This window comes from Erinaceus europaeus, chromosome 6, assembly GCF_950295315.1.
Source record: "Erinaceus europaeus chromosome 6, mEriEur2.1, whole genome shotgun sequence".
Lineage (NCBI taxonomy): Eukaryota > Metazoa > Chordata > Mammalia > Eulipotyphla > Erinaceidae > Erinaceus > Erinaceus europaeus.
The window spans coordinates 68,096,634-68,118,352 of record NC_080167.1 but is presented as its reverse complement, the minus strand read 5'-3'; the positions used below and the strand labels follow the sequence as shown (position 1 = coordinate 68,118,352).

Genomic DNA, 21,719 nt, shown 5'->3' with positions numbered 1-21,719 from the left:
ATTTTCTGTAAAAAAGAAAGAGAAAAGAAGAATGTTCTTAATACTGAGTAAGACATAAGACATTTTGATAGCATTTAAGAGATCTGCTCAGGGCCAGGCAGTGGCGCACATTACAGTGAGCAAGGACCCAGGTTCAAGCCCCTGGTCCCCACCTGCAGGAGGAAAGCTTCACGAGTGGTGAGGCAGGACTGCAGGTGTCTCTCTCTCTCTCTCTCCCCTCTCCATTTCTGACTATCTCTATCCAATAAATAAATAAAGATATAAAAAAATATTTTTTTCTAAATTAAAAAAAAGAGAGACCTGCTCTATGCCAGGGGATGTAAGCTAACAGGCAGACTGTCTGTGCGTTTGCTATATTAGGTCATTTCAACACAAGTCACCTTTCGTGGTGCTGCTATTTCAGCGAGTTTCCAGACTACAAAAGTTTTCTGAAATGACCGGGGGATTCCGCATTACTTACAGGAGGCAGAGAAGCCTGCCCGGTAACCTCAGGCGGACGCATGTTGACGGAGTCTTCTCCCTGCCCCTCGGGCTCCCCGGATGGGTACGGTGGGGGCGGGTATGGGGGGTACTCCTCCAGGTACACTTCAAGCAGATGAGGGGCCTCCGTGCTTGGCTCTTCCACATGACTGGGGAAAGCTGGGCTGCCATCAGGAAGCCCTCCAGGTACATACTCGAGGCCCGGAGCAGGAGCAGGAGCAGGAGCAGGAGCAGGAGCTGGCACGGCACTGTTCTCGGTATCCGCAGCCCCTGCTTCCTCGGAGGACACTGGTTCGAGAAGCAGAGAGCCCGCCTCCTTTTCTGGTTCCACGTGCAAATAGGGATTTTGAATTTCTACAGGGCTTTCTGAGCCGGCACTCACTGAAGTCGACTTGGAGGGGTGTGCCGGAACCGAGATGGTCTCCATGGCAGCTATGGTGGTCCTCTGATACAGAAGCTTCTGAATATTTGGCCCACTGGGACCCTCGGGCTCTGTGATGGAGCTCCGCTTTTTCAGTGGTCTCGGTGCGTTAGACAGTTTCTTCCGGAGGGCTTCTAAGTCAGCGTCGCTCTGGTTTCGATAAGGATTCGAGAGGAAAGGCAGCAGTTTGGTGGGGCTGAGGGGCCGAGGAATTCTTTCATGTTCGTGGCTCTCCTGAACCGAAGACATGGGCTCTGTGTCAGGCTCTGGACTGCCAGGCTTGCTCTGGTCACTGGAATAAATGTTCTCCGGGGGCTGTTGACTTTGGGCAGCAGTGATCACGGGCTTTCCATAGACTAGTGGGAAACGGGGAAAAAGAAAGGAAGGAAGAAGACCTTGAGTTGGTCCAACGGTCCACAGCAATCAAATTTCCTTTCGTTGCCGTTACTCCCTCACGCCCTTCACTACAACTGATTTTCAAAGTAGCAAATGACAAAGGCAGGTTTCCACCTTTGAGTGAGGAAGCTACCGAGGACACGGGGCCTCCACTGCAGAGAACACACGTCACTGTCACCTTCACCAAGGGGAAGGGGCTTGCTGACGAAGTTGCAGGAGACCACAGGCCGGAACGGCCAGATTACAATGTAACAAAGATCAATGACAAGTGCTTATCCTGTCATGTGTCCCGACTGAAATCACGTATGTAGTAAGTACCCCTATCTCTTTCCAAAGTAAACCGACATGTGAAATCATATGTGGCTTGTAAAATTTTGACAATCGATTATATTTACTGAAACTATCTCCCACTGAACATTCCCACTCTATTACCTAACTCCCAAATTATCATGTTCACAGTTTTCACCAAGGATCCAAGAGTAAGATGGAGAATATATATTAATTCTTTACTGTCTAGTTAGGACATGTATGGGCACATCACAAACTACTTTCACAACTTAAATGTCATTTTCTTTCAATGAAAACGTGGTGAATTTCATTCTAGCCTGATAAGTTTAACGATTCTTAGGGGAAAAAAACAACAAATTACCAGATTTGTGTTTTTAACACAAAATCATCTCTTTATAAATCATCTAAGGGTTGTGTCCTCATTAGTACCAGTCCACTTCTCCACGCACCAAAAAAAAAAAAAAAAAAAAACCTAACAGAGTGAATGCAAGGGCTCTACAGTGCAATCCCCACGCGGAGCCTGCGGGCCTGGTGGTGCTCAGCAATGAGTGAGAGACACATGCGCCTGAGTAAGGGTGACACAGAAAGCTAAGTCACTACTCATTGACCTCATTCATCTGTCTCATTTTGCTCACTTGTGATCTTTAGTAGCTGGCGTTCAGCAGAGACTCTTAAACTCCCGGGAGTGAACAGAGGCCACAAGCAAACGAGATTTGTAAGAACAAGACCATCAGCCAGCAAGGACGAATGATCGCACCGTGCAGTGTGAGGGGGCAGCTCTGGCCTGAGGCGAGCGCACGTCCCCTGCTCGGTGACAGCACGGAGGGTAGCTTACCGCTGGAGAAGTGAGGGCCTCTGGGGTGGCTCTTGGTCAGGGCGGTCTGGACTGCCTGCTGGAGGCTCTTCCCGGGAGCCTGCTGCTGTGTGTACATGGAATATATGGAGCTGGCTGCCACAGTCGGAGGCTTTCTAAAGGCTGGAAGTAAGGTGTCTTTGGAAGGCTGTGGAGTGAATGGGCGAACGGCGGCAGCAGGCGGGCTTTCTTGCTTCGGACCTGGAGAAAGGGCCTGGTCTTGGCCAGTGGGAGGCACACTGGGGGCCAGCGAGCCCCTCTGCGGCTGCCCCACAGCTTTGGGCTTACTGCCCGTGGACGCCACAGCTGCAGACAGCTGCGGAGGATTCCCGTCTGGCTTAACGTCCGGTGACGCCTGGTTAGTTTGTCCATAATAAGGCAGATTGATCTGTTTGGGTTTTGACGGCACAGGAGGTGGGACTTTAGCCACGTTTTTACTGGAAGCCTGTAACACACAGATATGCACACACGGTCAATTCAATGCCGTCTAAGTAGGAGTGTGGGACGTTCTAGCTAACCCAGTCACACAGACGTGTGCATGCACACACGTAACACCAGCCCTTTATTTTTACGCCGACCCAGCTTTATGTCTTCCACTTCAATCACACTGACTGAGGGGGTTTCTTGCTTACTGCTACTTCCAGTTTAGGTAACCATTAAGTACTCATCTGAAACCACTCAACTGCCGTGTTACATATTCACAGATGCCGCCAATGACTAAAAGAAGCCATGTTCTTCCTTGGAACCTCACACAGTATAGGCCGGTGTGGTTTAAAAAAACCTAATTCAGAGTTCGCAGTCATAATCTGGCTTGCAAAGATTGGTGTTCATAATTTCTGTTATACATTTTGAAGAAACAAGACAACTGAGCATCACAAAGGCGACGTTCTTCAAGACACACACACACACTTAGAGATGTACAACTATGGCCAGGACAAGTGTGTCAGTCTTCCTCCAACGCGGGCTAAGACCACATCTGCACATTACAGTAACAATGTGGTTCTACTCTCTGTGCTCCCAGAAATCCTCTGTTCCTTTCCCACTATCCCTCAGATAATACTTTGTTTATAAGGGAATATAGAGCGACCATTAAACTTTTTGCATGGACTCTTCCAAAGTACCTGAGCGTCCCTCAAGATATCTTCACTGCTCTGGTTTTTCCTCAGTGTTCCAAAGGTAGAGGGGGCAGGAGACTGGTCCACTGCGTCAAACATGGAAAAAGGACGCACTTTCTTCTCCTTCTCCCTCAGCAGAATCTCCCCATCATCTAAGAAGCAGACAGAAGACAGACACATTCACAGTCAAACAGGCTTCTCATTCATGCACAAGTGCCTCTCTCCTCACTCTCTCTGGACTCTGCACCCCAGAATGTTTTCCTGCATTTAAATGAGTTGACAAAAGAATAAATCAGACACTACACAATGTTAGTAACTTAATCTCCCAGCTACATGAAGGTGTTCTGGAAATAACTGTTGTCCCTAAGTTTAACAGTTTGCAAAGCAAACTATTAAAAAACACAGCCACCTTTTAGGTAAGAAAAATAATAAAATGAGGAGCAAATAAAGCTGACCTTGATCTGGGGCCAACCCAGGGCTTTTAGGCACTGAAGCAGAGGCATGGTTTGGAAAGAGATCTGCATTTGAAGAGCTCCAATCGGGACCGAGTGGATGGATCTTAGAACCTAGAAGGCAGAAACGCAGCTATGGGAGGGTTTCAATGGCACCCACTTTGCTGTAGAGGACATTCAACTCTGAAAATGGCTTTAAATTCCAGGTACACAGCACCCCCAATAAATTGACATTCAGAAACAATTGGTGTAGGAAAAGTCATGACGCACTTTTGCAAAGCAAAACACAGAAAGAATATGTCATGACTTTCCTGACAACCCAATACATCTTATCTTATCTTTCTTTCTGTCCTTTTAAGATTTATTTACCTATTCATATGAAAGAGGAAGGGAGGGAGAGAGAGAACTAGAATATCACTGTGGTACATGCAAAGCTGGGGATAAAACCTGGAACCCCGTGTTTGACTTTCTTCACTGTGTCACCTCCCTGGCCAGAACATTTTGCATTTCTATTTCAGTAAGTTTCTCCTTTGCTCGAGCAACTTAAAATGAACTTTGGCAAAGAAAGTCAGCTTGGACCAGAGACAGCATATCACTGAGCAAGAGGACATCACCATCACACCCACAGAACAATTCAAGTCAGCAGCCAAAGGGCGGCAGGGGCATACAGTAAGAACTAAAAGACAAAAAGACAAACTTTCCACAAGAGTTTGACCAGAGTTGTTCACAAATCCTGCATTGAGGCTTTTCTCTACACTGATATTTAAATTTTAAAATGACAGCCTTATATTTTTTCTCATAGAAACAAAAGTAAGTCTTTATACAATTACGCTCAGACTATGTGGCACTATCATTTCACAGTAGTAATTATGGTAAAATAATGAACTATCTTAAAGTTAGTTGTTGCTATTATTATTATTATTATTTTGCACAGGGTGGTGGTTAGGGAAAAGAGATTACCCTATTATCTTTTCCCAGGGGTCTGAAAAGACAAGTTATTCCAATTTATTCCAATTCCCCTACATTCTCCTCCTAAGGCTCTGACCTAAAACTCCCTTACACATCTGAGGTCTGGGCAACACCACCAACATAAGAGGCTTCTCTCTGTTCCTTCTGCTTTCATGCCTCAGGACAGCCACCTTTATTCTAAAAACCACCTGCAGATCAATTCTCACACAGAAACATACATGAAAAGCAATGCCAGTCATCAACAGAAGGAATTCAACACCTCACATTCTGTGAAGATGACACCACAAGCAGAGAGAGATCTCAACCTACTAACATCAGATCAACCTGACATTTTATTTCCTGGCTAGGACCATATTGGCCAGCATTCCGAAACTTAGCAATCAATCCACTAGCAAAGAGTCTTAAAATTCAAACATGGAGAGTCGGGCAGTAGCGCAGCAGGTTAAGCGCACGTGGCACAAAGCACAAGGACCGGCGTAAGGATCCCGGTTCGAGCCCCCGGCTCCCCACCTGCAGGGGAGTCACTTCACAGGCGGTGAAGCAGGTCTGCAGGTGTCTGTCTTTCTCTCCCTCTCTCTCTTCCCCTCCTCTCTCCATTTCTCTCTGTCCTATCCAACAACAACAACATCAATTACAACAACAATAATAGCCACAACTATAAAACAACAAGGGCAACAAAAGGGAATAAATAAATTTAAAAAATAAATTCAAACATGAACAAGGGATCAGAAGACACTTTGTTAAAATTCAAGCCTGGGGAAGATCACAGTGAGGAAAGGAGGAGCTAAAAAGAGGCAGAGCTCGCCAAGAGCCCGTTCTTACCTTTAGTGTGTGAAGCGGCCCCGGCCCTCATGTTGGGCAGTGTGTGTACTTTGATCTGGCCCTCTGAAGCCTGCATGCTCAAGGAGCCATCCAGCAGGGCTGGCTTCACCAGGAGCTCCGGCCTGGAGGGGATGCGGGGCATAGTGGACGACTGGATGTAGGGTCCCACCGCGGCCACTCGACTCGGCGCTGACACCCCCTGCTGGGCCAGACCACCATCAGACGAGACCTTAGGGAGAAGAAGCACAGGCCCCTGACGTCACAAGTCACGCACGTTGTATCAGACTCAGGACAGGCTTTAAATTTTCATGAAGTCTCCAAAAAGCAGCACCTGCAGGATCTGGCTATAGCATCTATAAGAAACATGCCGGGAGCCGGGCGGTAGTGCAGTGGGTTAAGCGCACGTGGCGCAAAGCACAAGGACCAGGACCGGTGTAAGGATTGCAGTTCGAGCCCCCGGCTCCCCACCTGCAGGGGTGAAGCGACTGGTCTGCAGGTGTCTGTCTTTCTCTCCCCCTCTCTGTCTTCCCCTCCTCTCTCCATTTCTCTCTGTCCTAGCCAACAACAAACGATGTCAACAACAACAGTGATAACCACAACAAGGCAACAAGGCCAACAAAAAAGGGTAAAAAAAAAAAAAAAAGCAGAAGCTTGGTGGGTCACCGCGAGGAGTCCCCGGCCCAGCCCAGCCCGGCCCCAGCACCAGGCAGGCTGCCCACTTACAGGGAGGTTCTCCTTCTGCTGCAGAGCTGCCTTCTTCTTCCACAGCCGGTCCCTCAGCTCACTGACGCGCTTGTCCATGACCGCCACTTCTGAATTGCGCTTGTTCAGACACTCCCTCTGCTGCTGCAGCTTGGCGTTCTGCTCTTGATTCAATTTGTTTCTTAACTGAAGCCAGGGGGGAAGGGGCAGTTTTCAAGCGGAAGGACGGCTAACGGTTGCACAGGTCCTCTACCTCACCACTTACGGCCCCAGGGTTATAACAAAGTGTCAGACCCCCAGCTGCAACCGGTTACGGAGACCATTCCAGAGTTCATCCTGGATTCTCTGGGGGTTAGGTCTCAGGCCCCCCCCACCCCCCCAAACACACACACACACGACACACACGACACACACACACACATACATACACACACACACACACACGACACACACACACACACACACACACACACACACACACGACACACACCCCTGAAGGAAGAGACCAAAGTCCGGCGCATCCCAGTACTGTGTCTGGGGCAGGGCCCAGACCTACCTGCAGCTCCTTGTAGAGCCGGTCGAGCTCGGCCACTGCAGACTGGCTGTCGTGGTGCCCATCGATCCGGCCGTTCTTAAGCATCTCCAGCTGTCTCGTAAGCTCCTCGACTTTTGACACAGCCAGGACGAGCTCCCTCTGCTTCTGCTGGAACATGCTATTCATCTGCTCAATTTCCTCCACTAAATCAAGAACAAGAAAAACAGCAGTGGCTGGAATGTATATGAAAGGACCACTTGCCGCATATCCAGGCTTTACAGCAGACTTTTTTTTCCTTTTTTTTTTTTAATTTATTGATTCATGAGAAATGATAGGAGAGAGAGAAAGAACCAGACATCACTCTGGTACATGTGCTGCTGGGGATTGAACTCAGGACCTCATGCTTGAGAGTCCAATGCCCTATCCACTGCACCACCTCCCGGACCACTACAGCAGACTTTCTAATAAAAAGTGGAGGAGTCTTTCAGAAATATCCTACAACCAACCTCTTTCTTTTATTTATTCTTTTAACTATATTTACTTATTGGCTAGAGAGAGCCAGAAATCCAGAGGGTAGTGGGAGATAGAGAGGGAGAGAGACAGAGCGATACCTGCAGCCCTGCCTCACCACTCGCAAAGCTTCCCCCTGCAGGCAGGGGACTGGAGGCTTGAACCTGGGTCCTTCTGCATTGTAACATATGCTCTCAACCAGGTGTGCCACCACTCAGCCCCTCTTCTTTTTTTTTTTATTTTCCCTTTTGTTGCCCTTGTTTTTTATTGTTATTATTGATGTCGTCATTGCTAGATAGGACAGAGAGAAAAGGAGAGAGAAGGGGGAGACAGAGAGGGGGAGAGAAAGACAGACACCTGCAGACCAGCTTCACAACCTGTGAAGCGACTCCCCCTGCAGGTGGGGAGCTGGGGGCTCAAACCAGGACCCTTACACTGGTCCTTGCACTTCACACCATGTGCGCTTAACCCACTACGCTACTGCCCAGCTCCCTACTCTTTCTTTTATAAGCAAATGAAATCAATGTACCTAGCTTTAAATGTCTGCATTTACACCCAAAGACATCTTTTATTTATTTATTGAACAGAGACAAATCGAGAAAGAGACAGAGAGATACCTGCAGTACCACTTCACTACTCATGAAGCTTTCCCCCTGCAGGTGAGGACCAGGGTTTGAACCTGGGTCCTTGTGCACTGTGTAACGTGTATACTCAACCAGGTGTGCTACCACCTGGCCACCCCAAAGAACATCTTCAGCAGCATTTATATTGCTAATGTTACTAGCCCCATATTTTAGAAGCAGCATCATTTCTTTAAATCTGTTCTTTATTTCATAGCAGAAGCTATTAAATCACTGACACTGTATTGTAAGCGGTAAAATTGCTTCATAAACAGCAAGATTAAAAAAAAAAAACCTTGTCTTTATCAGAGTTCCGAACAAAAATATAGCATGAGAAAAAAGGACCTATTACTACATTCCCAGTGGTGACTTTTTAAAAATTTATTTTTATTTATCTATTATAAGATAGAAACAGAGAATTTGAGTGGGGAGGGGGTAGAGAGTGAGAGACACCCGCATGCTTCATCACTCAGGAAGCTTTCCCCCTGCCGGTGGGACCAAGGGCTAGAACCCCGGTCTTTGCACACTGCAGTGTGTGCACTTAACTAGGGGCCCACTATCTGCCCCCCCATCCCCGCCCCCACCCCAGTGGTAATTCAGAAATCTTGTTTAAAACACTTAGCAGCTAAATTTAGTGTAGGGGGATCAGCAGCATCGGAACTGTGGTGAGAAGCAGGAGACAGTCCACTGGGTTGGCTGCAGGCCTCCTCGTGTGCTAAGCCCAGGTTTGAACCCTGGCCCCAAATGGCAGTGCCACAGCACCAGGGGGAAATTCCAGTACGGCGCTGTCTCCCTCCCTTTCTGAACGAAAAAGCTGGCTCAGAAGCAGTGAGGTCCAACATGCAAAAGGCTCAGGCTCCATGTAAACAAAAAACTAGAGTGAGTGACACTTTTTTAAAAATTCCTTGAAGTCCGCACGTGGCGCCAAGCACAAGGACCGGCGTAAGGATCCCGGTTCGAGCCCCCGGCTCCCCACCTGCAGGGGGGTCGCTTCACAGGCGGTGAAGCAGGTCTGCAGGTGTCTGTCTTTCTCTCCCCTCTCTGTCTTCCCCTCCTCTCTCCATTTCTCTCTGTCCAGTCCAACAACGACATCAATAATAACAACAATAAAACAAGGGCAACAAAAGGGAATAAATAAATATTAAAAAAAAATTTTTTTAACTCCTTGAAGTCATTTACAACAACTCTCCTCCCCACCTTCAGTCTGTACACAGAAGCACTCTCTCCCCCAGCCGTAGCCCACACTACTGGACCCCCCCGGCGGCGCTCACCCAGCCTCCCGTTGCTCAGTCTCTTCTGCTCCACGTGGCCTTTGAGCGCTCTCACTTTTCTGAGCTTCGCTTCCTGATTCTCAGCTATTTCTTTCAGCCGCTTGAGCTTCTCCTGCTCGCTGGCCTGCTGCTGCTGACGCTGGTCTTGCTGCTTCAGAAACTTTAAGCGCTGTTCCTAAAGGTGAAAGAAGTCATCAGGCTTACTGCTTTGAGTGTGTCACTCACCCAAAAATCATGAAACCACGTTCCTGAAGAGCCTGGGCTGAGGGACACCAGTGGCAGCATCCCAGCCCCACACGTGTCCTGGACACTGCCATCAGAACCACCTTGAACGTTTGTGAAAAAACACACACTCTTGGGACCATGGCTGAATCTCTCCAGAACCAGTTGTTTGTGAACTGCAGCTATGACCTGAAGAAGGAGCTCGTGCCAAGATGGCAGGTGGCATCAGAAAGTTATTACAGTGATAGGCTCCGGAGTGAAATTAAGATTGAAACCCAAGTTCTGTCACATATCAGTTACATGACTTGGGGCAAATGGCATCATCTCATCAAGTACCAAGTCTGTTCCTTCACCTACAGATGGGCAGGAAGAATAGTGACTCCACCTTGGAGGACCAGTGCGGACTTCGTGAAGTGTAAAATGCGATTCTCATTGAACAGGGCCTGCCACAGTTCACACTCAGTAAATACACTTAGAAAAAAAGCAACTGTCTAACTCCTTTATAGAACTGCAATTACAGATGCACGATTTCATTTCTGTGTATTAAAACTTGAATGTGTAAACATGAGTATAGTCACAAAATTGACAACTGAAGGAAATTCAGATTAATAGGCCTAGAACATAAATAATGCAAAAACTACTTCAAAGTAAAATCCTGAAGCTACAGAATTATTTTAGGGGCCAGGAAGTGGTGCACCTGGTTGAGTGCACACATTACAGTGTTCAAGAACCCAGTTTGAAGCCCCTGGTCCCCACCTGCAGGGAAAAAGCTTCAGGAGTGGTGGGGCAAGCCTGCAGGTGTCTATGTCTCTTTCCCTCTCTCTACCTCCCCCTCCCCTCTCAATTTCTCTATCCAATAATGAATAAAAATCTTTATTCATAAAAAAGAATTATTTTATTATTAGCACTTATAATCTTTCCCCATCTTCCCCTCCTCTCTCCATTCCTCTCTGTCCTATTCAACAACAACAACATCAATAATGACAATAAGAACTACAACAATAAAACAACAAGGGCAACAAAAAAGGAGAGAGGAAGGAAGGAAGGAAGGAAGGATGAGAGAATATATATTTTAATAATATCCCTAGGTGAATGGGATGGGAGCATAGCATGATGGTTATGTCAGTCAGAGCTGGGCAGTGTTCCAGTAAATAATAATATCCTAAGAGCTCTGTATACATATTAAAATTCAGGAAACAATGAGACACACAGTCGTGAAAAAGCTGCTGTGTGGGATTAGGAACAGAAGATGCCCAGGAGCCCCAGGAAGTGTTCCATGGAAGGCAACATGCAGCACTGCTGACAGCTGTCTCAGAGTCCCTGGCTGTGACCACTAAATCTCGCTGGCTAACCAGCGGGCTGTGTCATGCCATCAACTGCCCCCCAGCTCCAGTGCACTTATAGTCACTGAAACACTGGACGCTTGAGGATTCTCGTTTAAATCAGAGGTTGGCAAACTACAGCCTACAAGCCAGATCTAGTCATTGGGGTTTGTTTTGTTGATATTATGAAGTTTTAGTGGAAGTGCCACACCCACTCATTTACCTACTAACTGTGGCTGCTTTCCTGATACAAAGGCAGAACTGAGGAAGTACAGGCCAAGAAGCTAGAAGTCCGTGCTAGAAATCGTGTAGCCCACAGCCATAGACTACAAGTCTGTGCAGGACTGCAGTGAAGTCCGTGCTAGAAACCCTGTAGCCCACAGTCATAGACTACAAGTCTGTGCAGGGTCTGCAGTGAAGTCCGTGCTAGAAACCCTGTAGCCCACAGTCATAGACTACAAGTCTGTGCAGGACTGCAGTGAAGTCCGTGCTAGAAACCCTGTAGCCCACAGCCATAGACTACAAGTCTGTGCAGGGTCTGCAGTGAAGTCCGTGCTAGAAACCCTGTAGCCCACAGCCATAGACTACAAGTCTGTGCAGGGTCTGCAGTGAAGTCCGTGCTAGAAACCCTGTAGCCCACAGCCATAGACTACAAGTCTGTGCAGGGTCTGCAGTGAAGTCCGTGCTAGAAACCCTGTAGCCCACAGTCATAGACTACAAGTCTGTGCAGGGTCTGCAGTGAAGTCCGTGCTAGAAACCCTGTAGCCCACAGCCATAGACTACAAGTCTGTGCAGGACTACAGTGAAGTCCGTGCTAGAAACCCTGTAGCCCACAGTCATAGACTACAAGTCTGTGCAGGGTCTGCAGTGAATTCCGTGCTAGAAACCCTGTAGCCCACAGTCATAGACTACAAGTCTGTGCAGGGTCTGCAGTGAAGTCCGTGCTAGAAACCCTGTAGCCCACAGTCATAGACTACAAGTCTGTGCAGGGTCTGCAGTGAAGTCCATGCTAGAAACCCTGTAGCCCACAGTCATAGACTACAAGTCTTTTGCAGGAGAAGCAGCAGTGAAACTGGTCTGAAATACTAAGGGGGGAGTTGGGGGAAAGTGACGTTTAAGAGAATCAGTCTATGGACGGAAAAAGTCCCCAAAGAAGGACCAGCAGCTTGTTTTCCATGCCAAACAGCAGAGGGGACTGCGTCAGCACTAAGGGACCTTGAAGTTTCCCTTGCTGTGACGACTCAGCATGGTCACCCAGCAGAGGGCTCCTCATGCCTTTCTTTTGCTGATACCCAACACAACTTTGATCAGAATCAGTGTCAAGATCTTGAGTGAGAATGTTTAGGACTTCTTGCAGATGCTGAAGTGAAGAGGATAAAGGGTACCGGTGTCTGCCAGGGGACTGCCGACCACCAAGGCAACGCTGGGAAGGGCTTTAGCCCACATCAGCCCAGCTCCAGCAGGCCTGTTACAGCAAGCTCGTACCTTCGTAGCCAGCATTTGTTGCTGGGCCTCAATCTGTTGCTGCTGGCGAGATGCCATTTCCTGAAGTTCAGCGAGTGTCAGATCCATCCTAGGACTGTTAACCTACAAAGGAAAACACAAACAAGGGAGTTGGGTTAAGTGCACATGGCACAAAGCGCAAGGACCCGAGTAAGGATCCCGGTTCGAGCCCCCAGCTCCCCACCTGCAGGGGAGTCGCTTCACAAGCAGTCTGTCTTTCTCTCCCCCTCTCTCTTCCCCTTCTCTCTCCATTTCTCTCTGTCCTATCCAACAACAATGATATCAATAACAACAACAATAACACAACAACAAGGGCAACAAAAGGGAATATTTTTTAAAAAGAATTAAAAAAAAAAACACAAACAAAAACCCCAACTCAGGATAGAACAGTAACAGATCCTCCCTCAACATTTGTTGTGCCCTAGGCTGTGGCTTCTTTCAATAGTTATGAAAACATTAAAACTAACAGCTTCTGTGAACTGTACTGAATAACAAAGTAACAATGAAATTTAAAGGTTAAAATATCAGGGGGGGGGCAGTGGTGGTTCACCAGGTTAAGTGCACACGTTACAGTGTACGAGGACCCAGGTTCAAGCCTCTGGTCCCCACCTGCAGGCGGGTTGCTTTCTGAGTGAAGTAGGGCTGCAGTTGTCTCTCTCTCTCCCCCTCTCTATCTCCCACTCCCCTCTCAATTTCTTTCTGTCTCTATCTAATAAATAAAAACAAATAACTGTTAGATGTCAGACATGAGATTTCAAGCTCAGTTCGTAGTATCACATATGCCAGAGAGTAATCTCTGGTTCTCTCATTCTCTCTCATAATTAAAAAAAAAAAAAAAAAAGATTGGGAGACGGGCCGTAGCACAGCGGGTTTAGCGCAGGTGGTGCGAAGCACAAGGACCGATGGTGTAAGGATCCCAGTTCGAGCCCCCGGCTCCCCACCTGCAGGGGAGTCACTTCACAGGCGGTGAAGCAGGTCTGCAGGTGTCTATCTTTCTCTCCCCTTCTCTGTCTTCCCCTCCTCTCTCTATTTCTCTCTGTCCTATCCAACAACGACATTAATAACTACAACAATAAAACAACAAGGGCAACAAAAGGGAATAAATAAATTTCAAAAAAAAAAGACTATGTTATCACTCTACATGTTTATATAATGTAAGAATTGAATCACAATCAAAATGTGCAATTAAAAAAATAAAGCATCAGCAGTGTAGCCAGACAAAGACAGACTACTGACTTACCCCAATTCTCCTGCCTTCAATGTCACCAGACAAAGACAGACTACTGACTTACCCCATTCTCCTGCCTTCGGTGCTCACCAGGAACTTTCACTCCATTTCTTCTTAAATTTGGATCCTGAGGCCTCGGTCCACTCACTAAAGTAAAGTCACGCACTGACATTAGAGAGATATCCCAACTATTGATTCATATCTGAGCCCTGTTACTACGGCTCTCTCACATTAACAAAAAGTGTGCTTTAAACAAAACGTTTCATTCATTCATTCATTCATTTTTTAATAAATGGGATTTTATTAAATTAACTTTATTTTATTAAAATTTTAATAAATGGGATTTTTTTTTTAATCCCAGCTCGAACCAGGATCCTCACATGCGCTTAAGCCACTGCACTACTGCCCGCCTCCCAAAATGATTTTCTCTTTCTTTGGTATCTAAATCATGCAGCTTTCCTAGAGTGTAGTTGACATGTGAAATTTCTAGTGCTGTTTCTTGTTCTAGGCAGTTTTCCATAGCAGACTGAATAATGAGATCTTCACTCCATTTGTACTAGAAAATATTTTGTTAAGCTGGGAGATAGCATAGTGGTTATGGAGAAAGACCTGATGCACTAGAGGTCTCAGGCTCAAACCCCAGCACCACCATAAACCAGAGTTTAGCAATCCTCTAGTAAAAATAAATAAATAATGGTTCCAGCCCCCAGCTCCCACCTGCAGGGAGTCGCTTCACAGGCGGTGAAGCAGGTCTGCAGGTGTCTGTCTTTCTCTCCCCCTCTCTGTCTTCCCCTCCTCTCTCCATTTCTCTCTGTCCTACCCAACAATGATATCAACAACAATAAGAACTACAACAATAAAACAGTAAGGGCAACAAAAGGAAATAAATATAAAAAATATATATACTTTGGCAAGCACTGTGGAATCTTTTTTGGCTAAAAAGAATATTTTATTCCAAAATCTATGAGTCTCTCAGCGCACACTATGTACCATACGGAGAAAAAGATCTTGGCACCAACACCTTATGAGACACAAACTACACTAGAGAATTTTTATACATGAAAACAAGCTTATCTACCTATATGTTCAGGAAAGCCTAAGAGTTACTGTCACCCAAGACATCTGTGATTAAAATTTATTTTTATTCAAATGTCTATTATAGGGAGTACAGGACTTTGGTGGTGGATGCAGTGTGGAACTATAAACCCTATAATCATAAACCACTACTAATAACAAAAAAATGGCTTGGAGACCTAATGTCCATTGCAGTGGCCCGGGAGACAGCACAGTGGGTGGAGTGCTGGACTTACAGGCATACATATCAAATGTCTATTGTACCTACAAACTGCCACACTGATAGGTGTCTATTCTCAGAACCAGATATCAAACTTATTCCTGATGTGTTAGCTTTATTTTTAAAATACTACTCAATTCTCTGACAAAATAATTCAGATAATCTGTCACAATATTTCTGCAAGAAAAAAGGAATCTATGCTTTGAGAATAATTGCTTTCTTTGTTGCCTCAAAGACAAAAGTGTTCAACCAGTTTCTCCTTCACATGTTCAGTCATGTAGTCAGAATGAAAAAAAAAAACAGTGGTGATCTAAAAATGATTTCATATACACTTTGACTTACAAATTCTAAACTGGAAAAAGAAAAGCTAACAGTCTCCTACTCTATAACCTACACACTGACACTCAAGAGGCCTGGCACCTTTACTAGGGGTGGGCGGGCGCTGAGAGGCAGGCCTGTCTTATCTCACACAAAACACTGTGTGGCACTGGTGTTTTACAGCAATGTGAAAACAGCTCCTGTGTCTTCAGATGGTGTTTCTCACATTACAGACACACTGAAACTGCATATTGTACTCTTGAGAGACTCTTTAATTATTCACCGGGTGCTGTGTAGGAAGGTACCTGCCTGGGAGATGAACAGGCAAGACTCAGCTCATTTAGTAAGATGATGTCTGCAGTCACTAATTGAAAGAACAAGATAAAGATGCAAACAGAGACTGAAAATGACAATTGAGGAGGATTAGAAAATGTCTGGTTACTCGAAGTCAAATCAGAAAGGCAGGTGAGTGCAGGGCCTGGAGGCCAGGCTGGCTGAGGGGACTCAGTTCCACTCCTGGCTCTGCCTGCAGGTGTGCACCCTCTGACAGTCAGCTAACTCCACATACCGGACGCCCGACAAGGTCAGCTTTTGTGTTCCCCCACGCCATACTTAATAATTCCCAATTGTCAGGTACAAATACAGACGGCTGGGAGCTTGGCACCACGGGCATGGAAGTCGTCTGCATAACCACTCAGCCATCTCCCTTAGGCGTCCGTATTAAAACAACAAAACCGAGATTTTTTTTTAAATATTTATTTATTTATTCCCTTTTGTTGCCCTTGTTGTTCTATTGTTGTAGTTATTGTAGTTATTGTTATTATTATTGATGTCATCATTGTTGGATAGGACAGAGAGAAATGGAGAGAGGAGGGGAAGACAGAAAGGCGGAGAGAAAGACAGACACCTGCAGACCTGTTTCACCGCCTGTGAAGCGAATCCCCTGCAGGTGGGGAGCCGGGGGCTCGAACTGGGATCCTTGAGCTGGTTCTTGTGCTTTTGCACCACGTGCGCTTAACCCGCTGCGCTACTGCCCGACTCTCAAAACTGAGATTTTATAACACCCAGTAACTAATATCTGTTACCTGTATTCTTCTTGCTGAGAATTAGTATGAATTTACGGAAGTCACAAACCCTCAACTTTAATTCTGAACACCCCGTAACTTTTAGAAAGGCCTAGTAATTCTCCTTCAGCCAAGGCACTCCCCACCAACCACAACTTGGAAGGAGTCTCTCTCCCATGTTCTAGAAGCCCTCCAACGTTTCAGCCGTGGCTGGGGTCTCGGGGTCTGCCACTGCTCTCAGCCCACTTCTCCTCCGCCTTCATGATTATCTCCCACCCGTTCCTCGCTCTAGTCACAAGCCTCAGTCATGTGACCCTCCTATCTCTGCATGCTTTGACCTCCCCCAAAAGCCAGCCTCTTACTCTAAGGCTCATCCCCACTCTCATTCAGGCAGTTCTCAGGGTGCAGCCTGGGACCCTATCATATAAGTCTCTACCTTTGAAACTGCAAGTGCAATGTCGACTTTTTGCCGCCAATCTGCTCTCACTACACTTTGTCACCCAGTGCCTCTGTCTACTCTTCCCCCAGGCCCTCCTGACCTTCACTTCTCCCACACCCAGCTTGCAAGGCATCATGCCAACACCCTTCTCCCCCACGCCACCTCACACGCAGAGCCCTGTGCAGAGAAGCCACAGGTGGCCTCACTGGCTCTAACCCCCACACTGCCCAGCAATCTGGTGCCCCAGCAGTTCACCTCCTGCTCTCCACAGCAGGGCAGCCCGCTGGCCCGCCTACACGGACTGAAAACGGGCAATTTCTGAAGAGAAATTCCTCAGCTGCCCCCACAAAGTACACACATCTGCCTACAGCTGCAAGTTTTCTCACTGTCCTGCCGCAAGGGAAGGGGGCTCCCTGTGTGGCCCAGGAGCATCTCTTCACCACAGCTGTAGGAGCACCTTCTCAAGCAGTCACACCGAGTATCCCCTCTCTGTCCCATAACCTCCTGTTTCAACTTCTCCCATCTTCAAATAAAACAAAGTTTTCCTTGAATCTACCCACCCCCTAGGGAGGTCTCCGAAGGAGCCTGTCTCACGGCTTCCACTTCCTTAACCCTCACTCACCCTTCAAATTACTGACTCCTGACTACTTGCCGCTTCTCCCAGCTACGCCAAGGAATAAAATAAAAGTTCCTATCTTTGCTGGGTGTCATAACACACTACCCACCAACATCCCTGCTAGGGGGCCGTTCATGACGAAGGAAGAAACGAACTTCATTCCTCTGACTTCCAGATCTCTGCAGAACATCAAACATATGTTCATTATCAGCCACTGGACGTTCTAGAAGAAACAAAAAACAGGAACCGTATGATCGACAGGTACAAGAAAAACACGCATATCATTTACAACTGATCCTCCACACAGATTATGTTGTGTAAGAAACACTCAGCATCTTAGAATGTTACCAAGATTACCGATTCATGTGATAGAGAGAAAAACAGAGCATTACTCTGGTATATGTGATGCCAGATTTCCAATGCAGGCAACCAGTGTCCGTGCTGGGCAGAGTGCTGGGCAGAGTGCTGGGCAGAGGAGCAGACCTGAGCTTCTGTCACCTACAGTACTGAAGGTGCATCTCTTTGGCTCCCGTCCCAGTGAGATTAGCAGCTGTCAGAATTGGTTCAGACACTTAAAAGAGACCACAGCTAACTGCTCTAAGAAATGGTAGCTTGAGGGAGCCTGGTGGTGGCGCAGTGGGTTAAGCACAGGTGGCGCAAAGCGCAAGGACCGGCGTAAGGATCCCAGTTCGAGCCCCCAGCTCCCCACCTGCAGGGCAGTCACTTCACAGGCGGTGAAGCAGGTCTGCAGGTGTCTGTCTTTTTCTCCCCCTCTGTCTTCCCTTCCTCTCTCCATTTCTCTCTGTCCTATCCAACAACAATGACAGCAATAACAACAACAATAATAATTACAACAATAAAACAACAAGGGCAACAAAAGGGAAAATAAATAAATTTTTTTTTTAAAAAAATGGTAGTTTGAGGAGAAAGACAAAAGTTTTAACCTCAAGAGATCTGGATATAGAAACCAAACACAAGGGGAGTGGGGTGGTAATGCAGCTGGTTAAGTGCATGTATTACTATGCATAAGGACCCAGGTTCAAGCCCCCAGTCCCCACCTGCAGAGGAGAAGCTTCATGAGTGGTGCAAGTGTCTGTCTACCTACCCCTCCCTCCCAATTTCTCTCTGAGCTATCAAACAAAATTAAATTTAAAAATAAATTAAATAAAAACAAAAAACACAATATGTGAGGCTACAACTATTATAAATCAAAAATGATCCAGTAGTCTCAATGTAATTTTTAAGTATAAGAATGTTAAAATAGCCTAGGAAGGGGTCCGGGAGGTGGCGCAATGGATTCTCAAGCATGAGGTCCCGAGTTCAATCCCCGGCAGCACATGTACCAGAGTGATATCTGGTTCTTTCTCTCTCTCCTCCTTTCTCATTAATAAATAAAATATCTTTTAAAAAATAGCCTAGGAAAATTCAACCCATTTATGAGTAATCAAAGACACTATCAAAGCCCCTTAAGTAAACAATATGGGCAGAGAACAGGGCAGGGAAGCACTCAGCTGCCAAGTGTGTAAGTACCTCTGAACTTAATCTACTTGGTTTCAATAAAAGCAGTTCTGGGCGGTAGTGCAGTGGATTAAGCACATGTGGCGCAAAGCGCAAGGACCAGCATAAGAATCCTGGTTGAGGCCCCGGCTCCCCACCTGTAGGGGAGTCACTTCACAGGCAGTGAAGCAGGTATGCAGATGTCTGTCTTTCTCTCCCCCTCTCTGTCTTCCCCTCCTCTCTCCATTTCTCTCTGTCCTATCCAACAACAATGACATCAATAATAACAATAATAATAACTACAAGGGCAACAAAAGGGAATATATATATATATATATATATATATATATATATATATATATATATATATGCAGTTCTGTCTGACACATCCCTTTACATAAACCACAAAATTCTAACTGGGCTGGGAGATAGCCGAACGGCTATGCAAAAAACTTTCATTCCTGAGGCTCTGAGGTCCCAGGTTCAATCCCCAGCATCGTGCTCTAGTGTCTATCTCTTTCATTAAAATAAATATTTTTTTTAATTCTAAGACTCTAAGAAGGGAAAGACCCATAGTTGAATTGACATTCTGCAAAAGAAATTAAACAGACCTGCAGCTAATCCCAACCAAGAAAACACATGCACATGAACTTCATTTGAAAGAAATGAAGTGAAACCCTGGGTTCCAAAAACAAAGAGAGAACTCAGAGAGCAAAAGCCAAGAAAAACACAGCTGTGACAGGTCAATGAGGCAGCTGAAAATGGGGAACCTCAGCTATCAGTTCAGCAAAAATTTACATCGCTGCTATGCAACACTTGGAAGTAACTGACAGGAATATATGTAGTCTTTGCTGAGGGAAGTCTGGTGGTATATATTACATTTCTTAAACTCTTTCATCAATTCCATGACCTAGAGACTATTCTGCAGGTTGGTACTTATAGAAACTAGAGTAGAACTGATCTCAGTTCTCCAGCTTCCTTTCAATGTTGATGAACAAAGAAATAGCTAAATCAGTTATCATTTATATACATTATAGGACACTGTGTGATAGTTTAAAATATCAATACTAGGGAGTCGGGCTGTAGTGCAGCGGATTAAGCGCAGGTGGCGCAAAGCACAAGGACCGGCATAAGGATCCCGGTTCGAACCCCAGCTCCCCACCTGCAGGGGCGTCGCTTCACAGGCGGTGAAGCAGGTCTGCAGGTGTCTATCTTTCTCTCCCCCTCTCTGTCTTCCCCTCCTCTCTCCATTTCTCTCTGTCCTATCCAACAACGACAACAACAATAAAACAATAAGGGCAGCAAAAGGGAATAAATAAATAAAATAAAAATTAAAAAAATAAAATAAAAAATATATATATATATCAATACTACTCTGAAAAGCTCTCCAACCTATCTGGTAAGGTGAAATAGTAAACTCCAGGATATTGACTTACAAGAAAGATACTATCTACATAGAGAAAATTTACTTCTCAAATTCAGAGAAAGTCTGGAAACTACCTGCTAACATTCTAAGCAATGAATCAAGCAACTGGGATGAGTCTGGAATAGAGGTCCCCATTCTACCTGTGTTATTCACTCTTTTGCAAGCACACACTCGTGTTATTCCCTCCTCAATGTTTGGGAATGAGCTAAGGACCTCACATATACAGGATATCGCCACTAAATACCCTCTCAGATTGCTTTGTTTTTTTCAGTCTTGTTTTTAGAAAAAGAATCAAATAAAAAAAATAATAATATAAGGGTGGAAGGTAGATAGTATGATGGTTATGCAAACAGACTCTCATGCCTGAGTCTCCAAAGTCCCAGGTTCAATACCCTACACCACTATAAGCCAGAGCAGAACAGTGCTCTGGTAAATAATAATAATAATAATGAAAAAGAGAGAGTGAGAGGCAGACAGGAGAGAAAGACACTGCAGCACCACTCCACCACCCACAGCACCATGCTGCTCATGGCCACACAGAGCAAGCACGTGTCCCTTTGGGAGAAATAACTCCTGGCCACTGCCTTCTTGTTTTTGAAAATGGAAAATGTTAGAAGAAAGAAATTCCTGTAAACATCCTCATCACAGTCAGAGTTATGGAATGCAAGTAAGCAAGATATGAGAGAGGGGAGAGATTGGGTGGAACTGAGAGTCCCTTTGCAACCAGGAGCAGCCAGAGCTCATGAATGCACCTGGTAAATGTTTGCTGAGTACCTACTAGATACCAGGGCCACAGCAATAAACAAGATAAGCAAGGTCTCTGCTTCGGGGAGTTTACATTCTAGTGTGTGTTTGAAGCTACAGGGATTACTGAGGCAAGGCCCATTAACACACACAGCTGGCTGACAAGTCGAGCGATTAGAGCAGGAGGATGTAACAGAGAAGTCCGCGACTATATTAGCAGGACGCTCAGGAAAAGCCTCTCGAGCAGGTGACGTTTTAGCTGAAAGGACGCAGCAGTGCCAAAATCTGGAGGGAGAGCAACACAGGCATGGGAACAGCCAGAGCCCATGGTTCTCAGGTGGAAAACGGCTTAGTCTATTCAGGGATTTGGAAAAAGAAAAAAGCAGCAGGATAGGACAAAGAGGAACAGCAAAGACAGCATATCTGAAAGCTTGGGATTATATGCTAGGTGGAAGAGAACGTCACTGAAGAGTTGAAGCAGGAAAAGCAAGTTCTCAAATAAAAGAGAACAGTTCGATTCTTTCTGAAATAGTCTCCGTCGGTTCCCACGTGACTAGGAAAAGAAAACGCAATCCGGGACCGGGCAGCCCTTCCACAACACCCAAATGTAGG

General features: G+C 46.1%; 1 protein-coding gene across 2 annotated transcripts in view; it reads right to left on the bottom strand.

The window, feature by feature from the left end:
• Window positions 1–21,719, bottom strand: part of TP53BP2 (tumor protein p53 binding protein 2) — a 61,860-nt gene that overhangs the window by 14,469 nt on the left and 25,672 nt on the right. For both annotated transcript variants that reach the window (XM_060192442.1, XM_060192443.1), the window contains exons 3-13: window positions 17,550–17,663; window positions 13,774–13,856; window positions 12,464–12,565; window positions 9,435–9,609; window positions 7,055–7,236; window positions 6,520–6,684; window positions 5,797–6,025; window positions 4,009–4,119; window positions 3,560–3,705; window positions 2,421–2,883; window positions 461–1,257 (exon numbers count right to left, since the gene is read on the bottom strand). In XM_060192442.1, coding sequence (XP_060048425.1) covers window positions 461–1,257; window positions 2,421–2,883; window positions 3,560–3,705; window positions 4,009–4,119; window positions 5,797–6,025; window positions 6,520–6,684; window positions 7,055–7,236; window positions 9,435–9,609; window positions 12,464–12,565; window positions 13,774–13,856; window positions 17,550–17,663 — 2,567 coding nt within the window. The remainder of the gene's footprint in view (window positions 1–460; window positions 1,258–2,420; window positions 2,884–3,559; window positions 3,706–4,008; window positions 4,120–5,796; window positions 6,026–6,519; window positions 6,685–7,054; window positions 7,237–9,434; window positions 9,610–12,463; window positions 12,566–13,773; window positions 13,857–17,549; window positions 17,664–21,719) is intronic.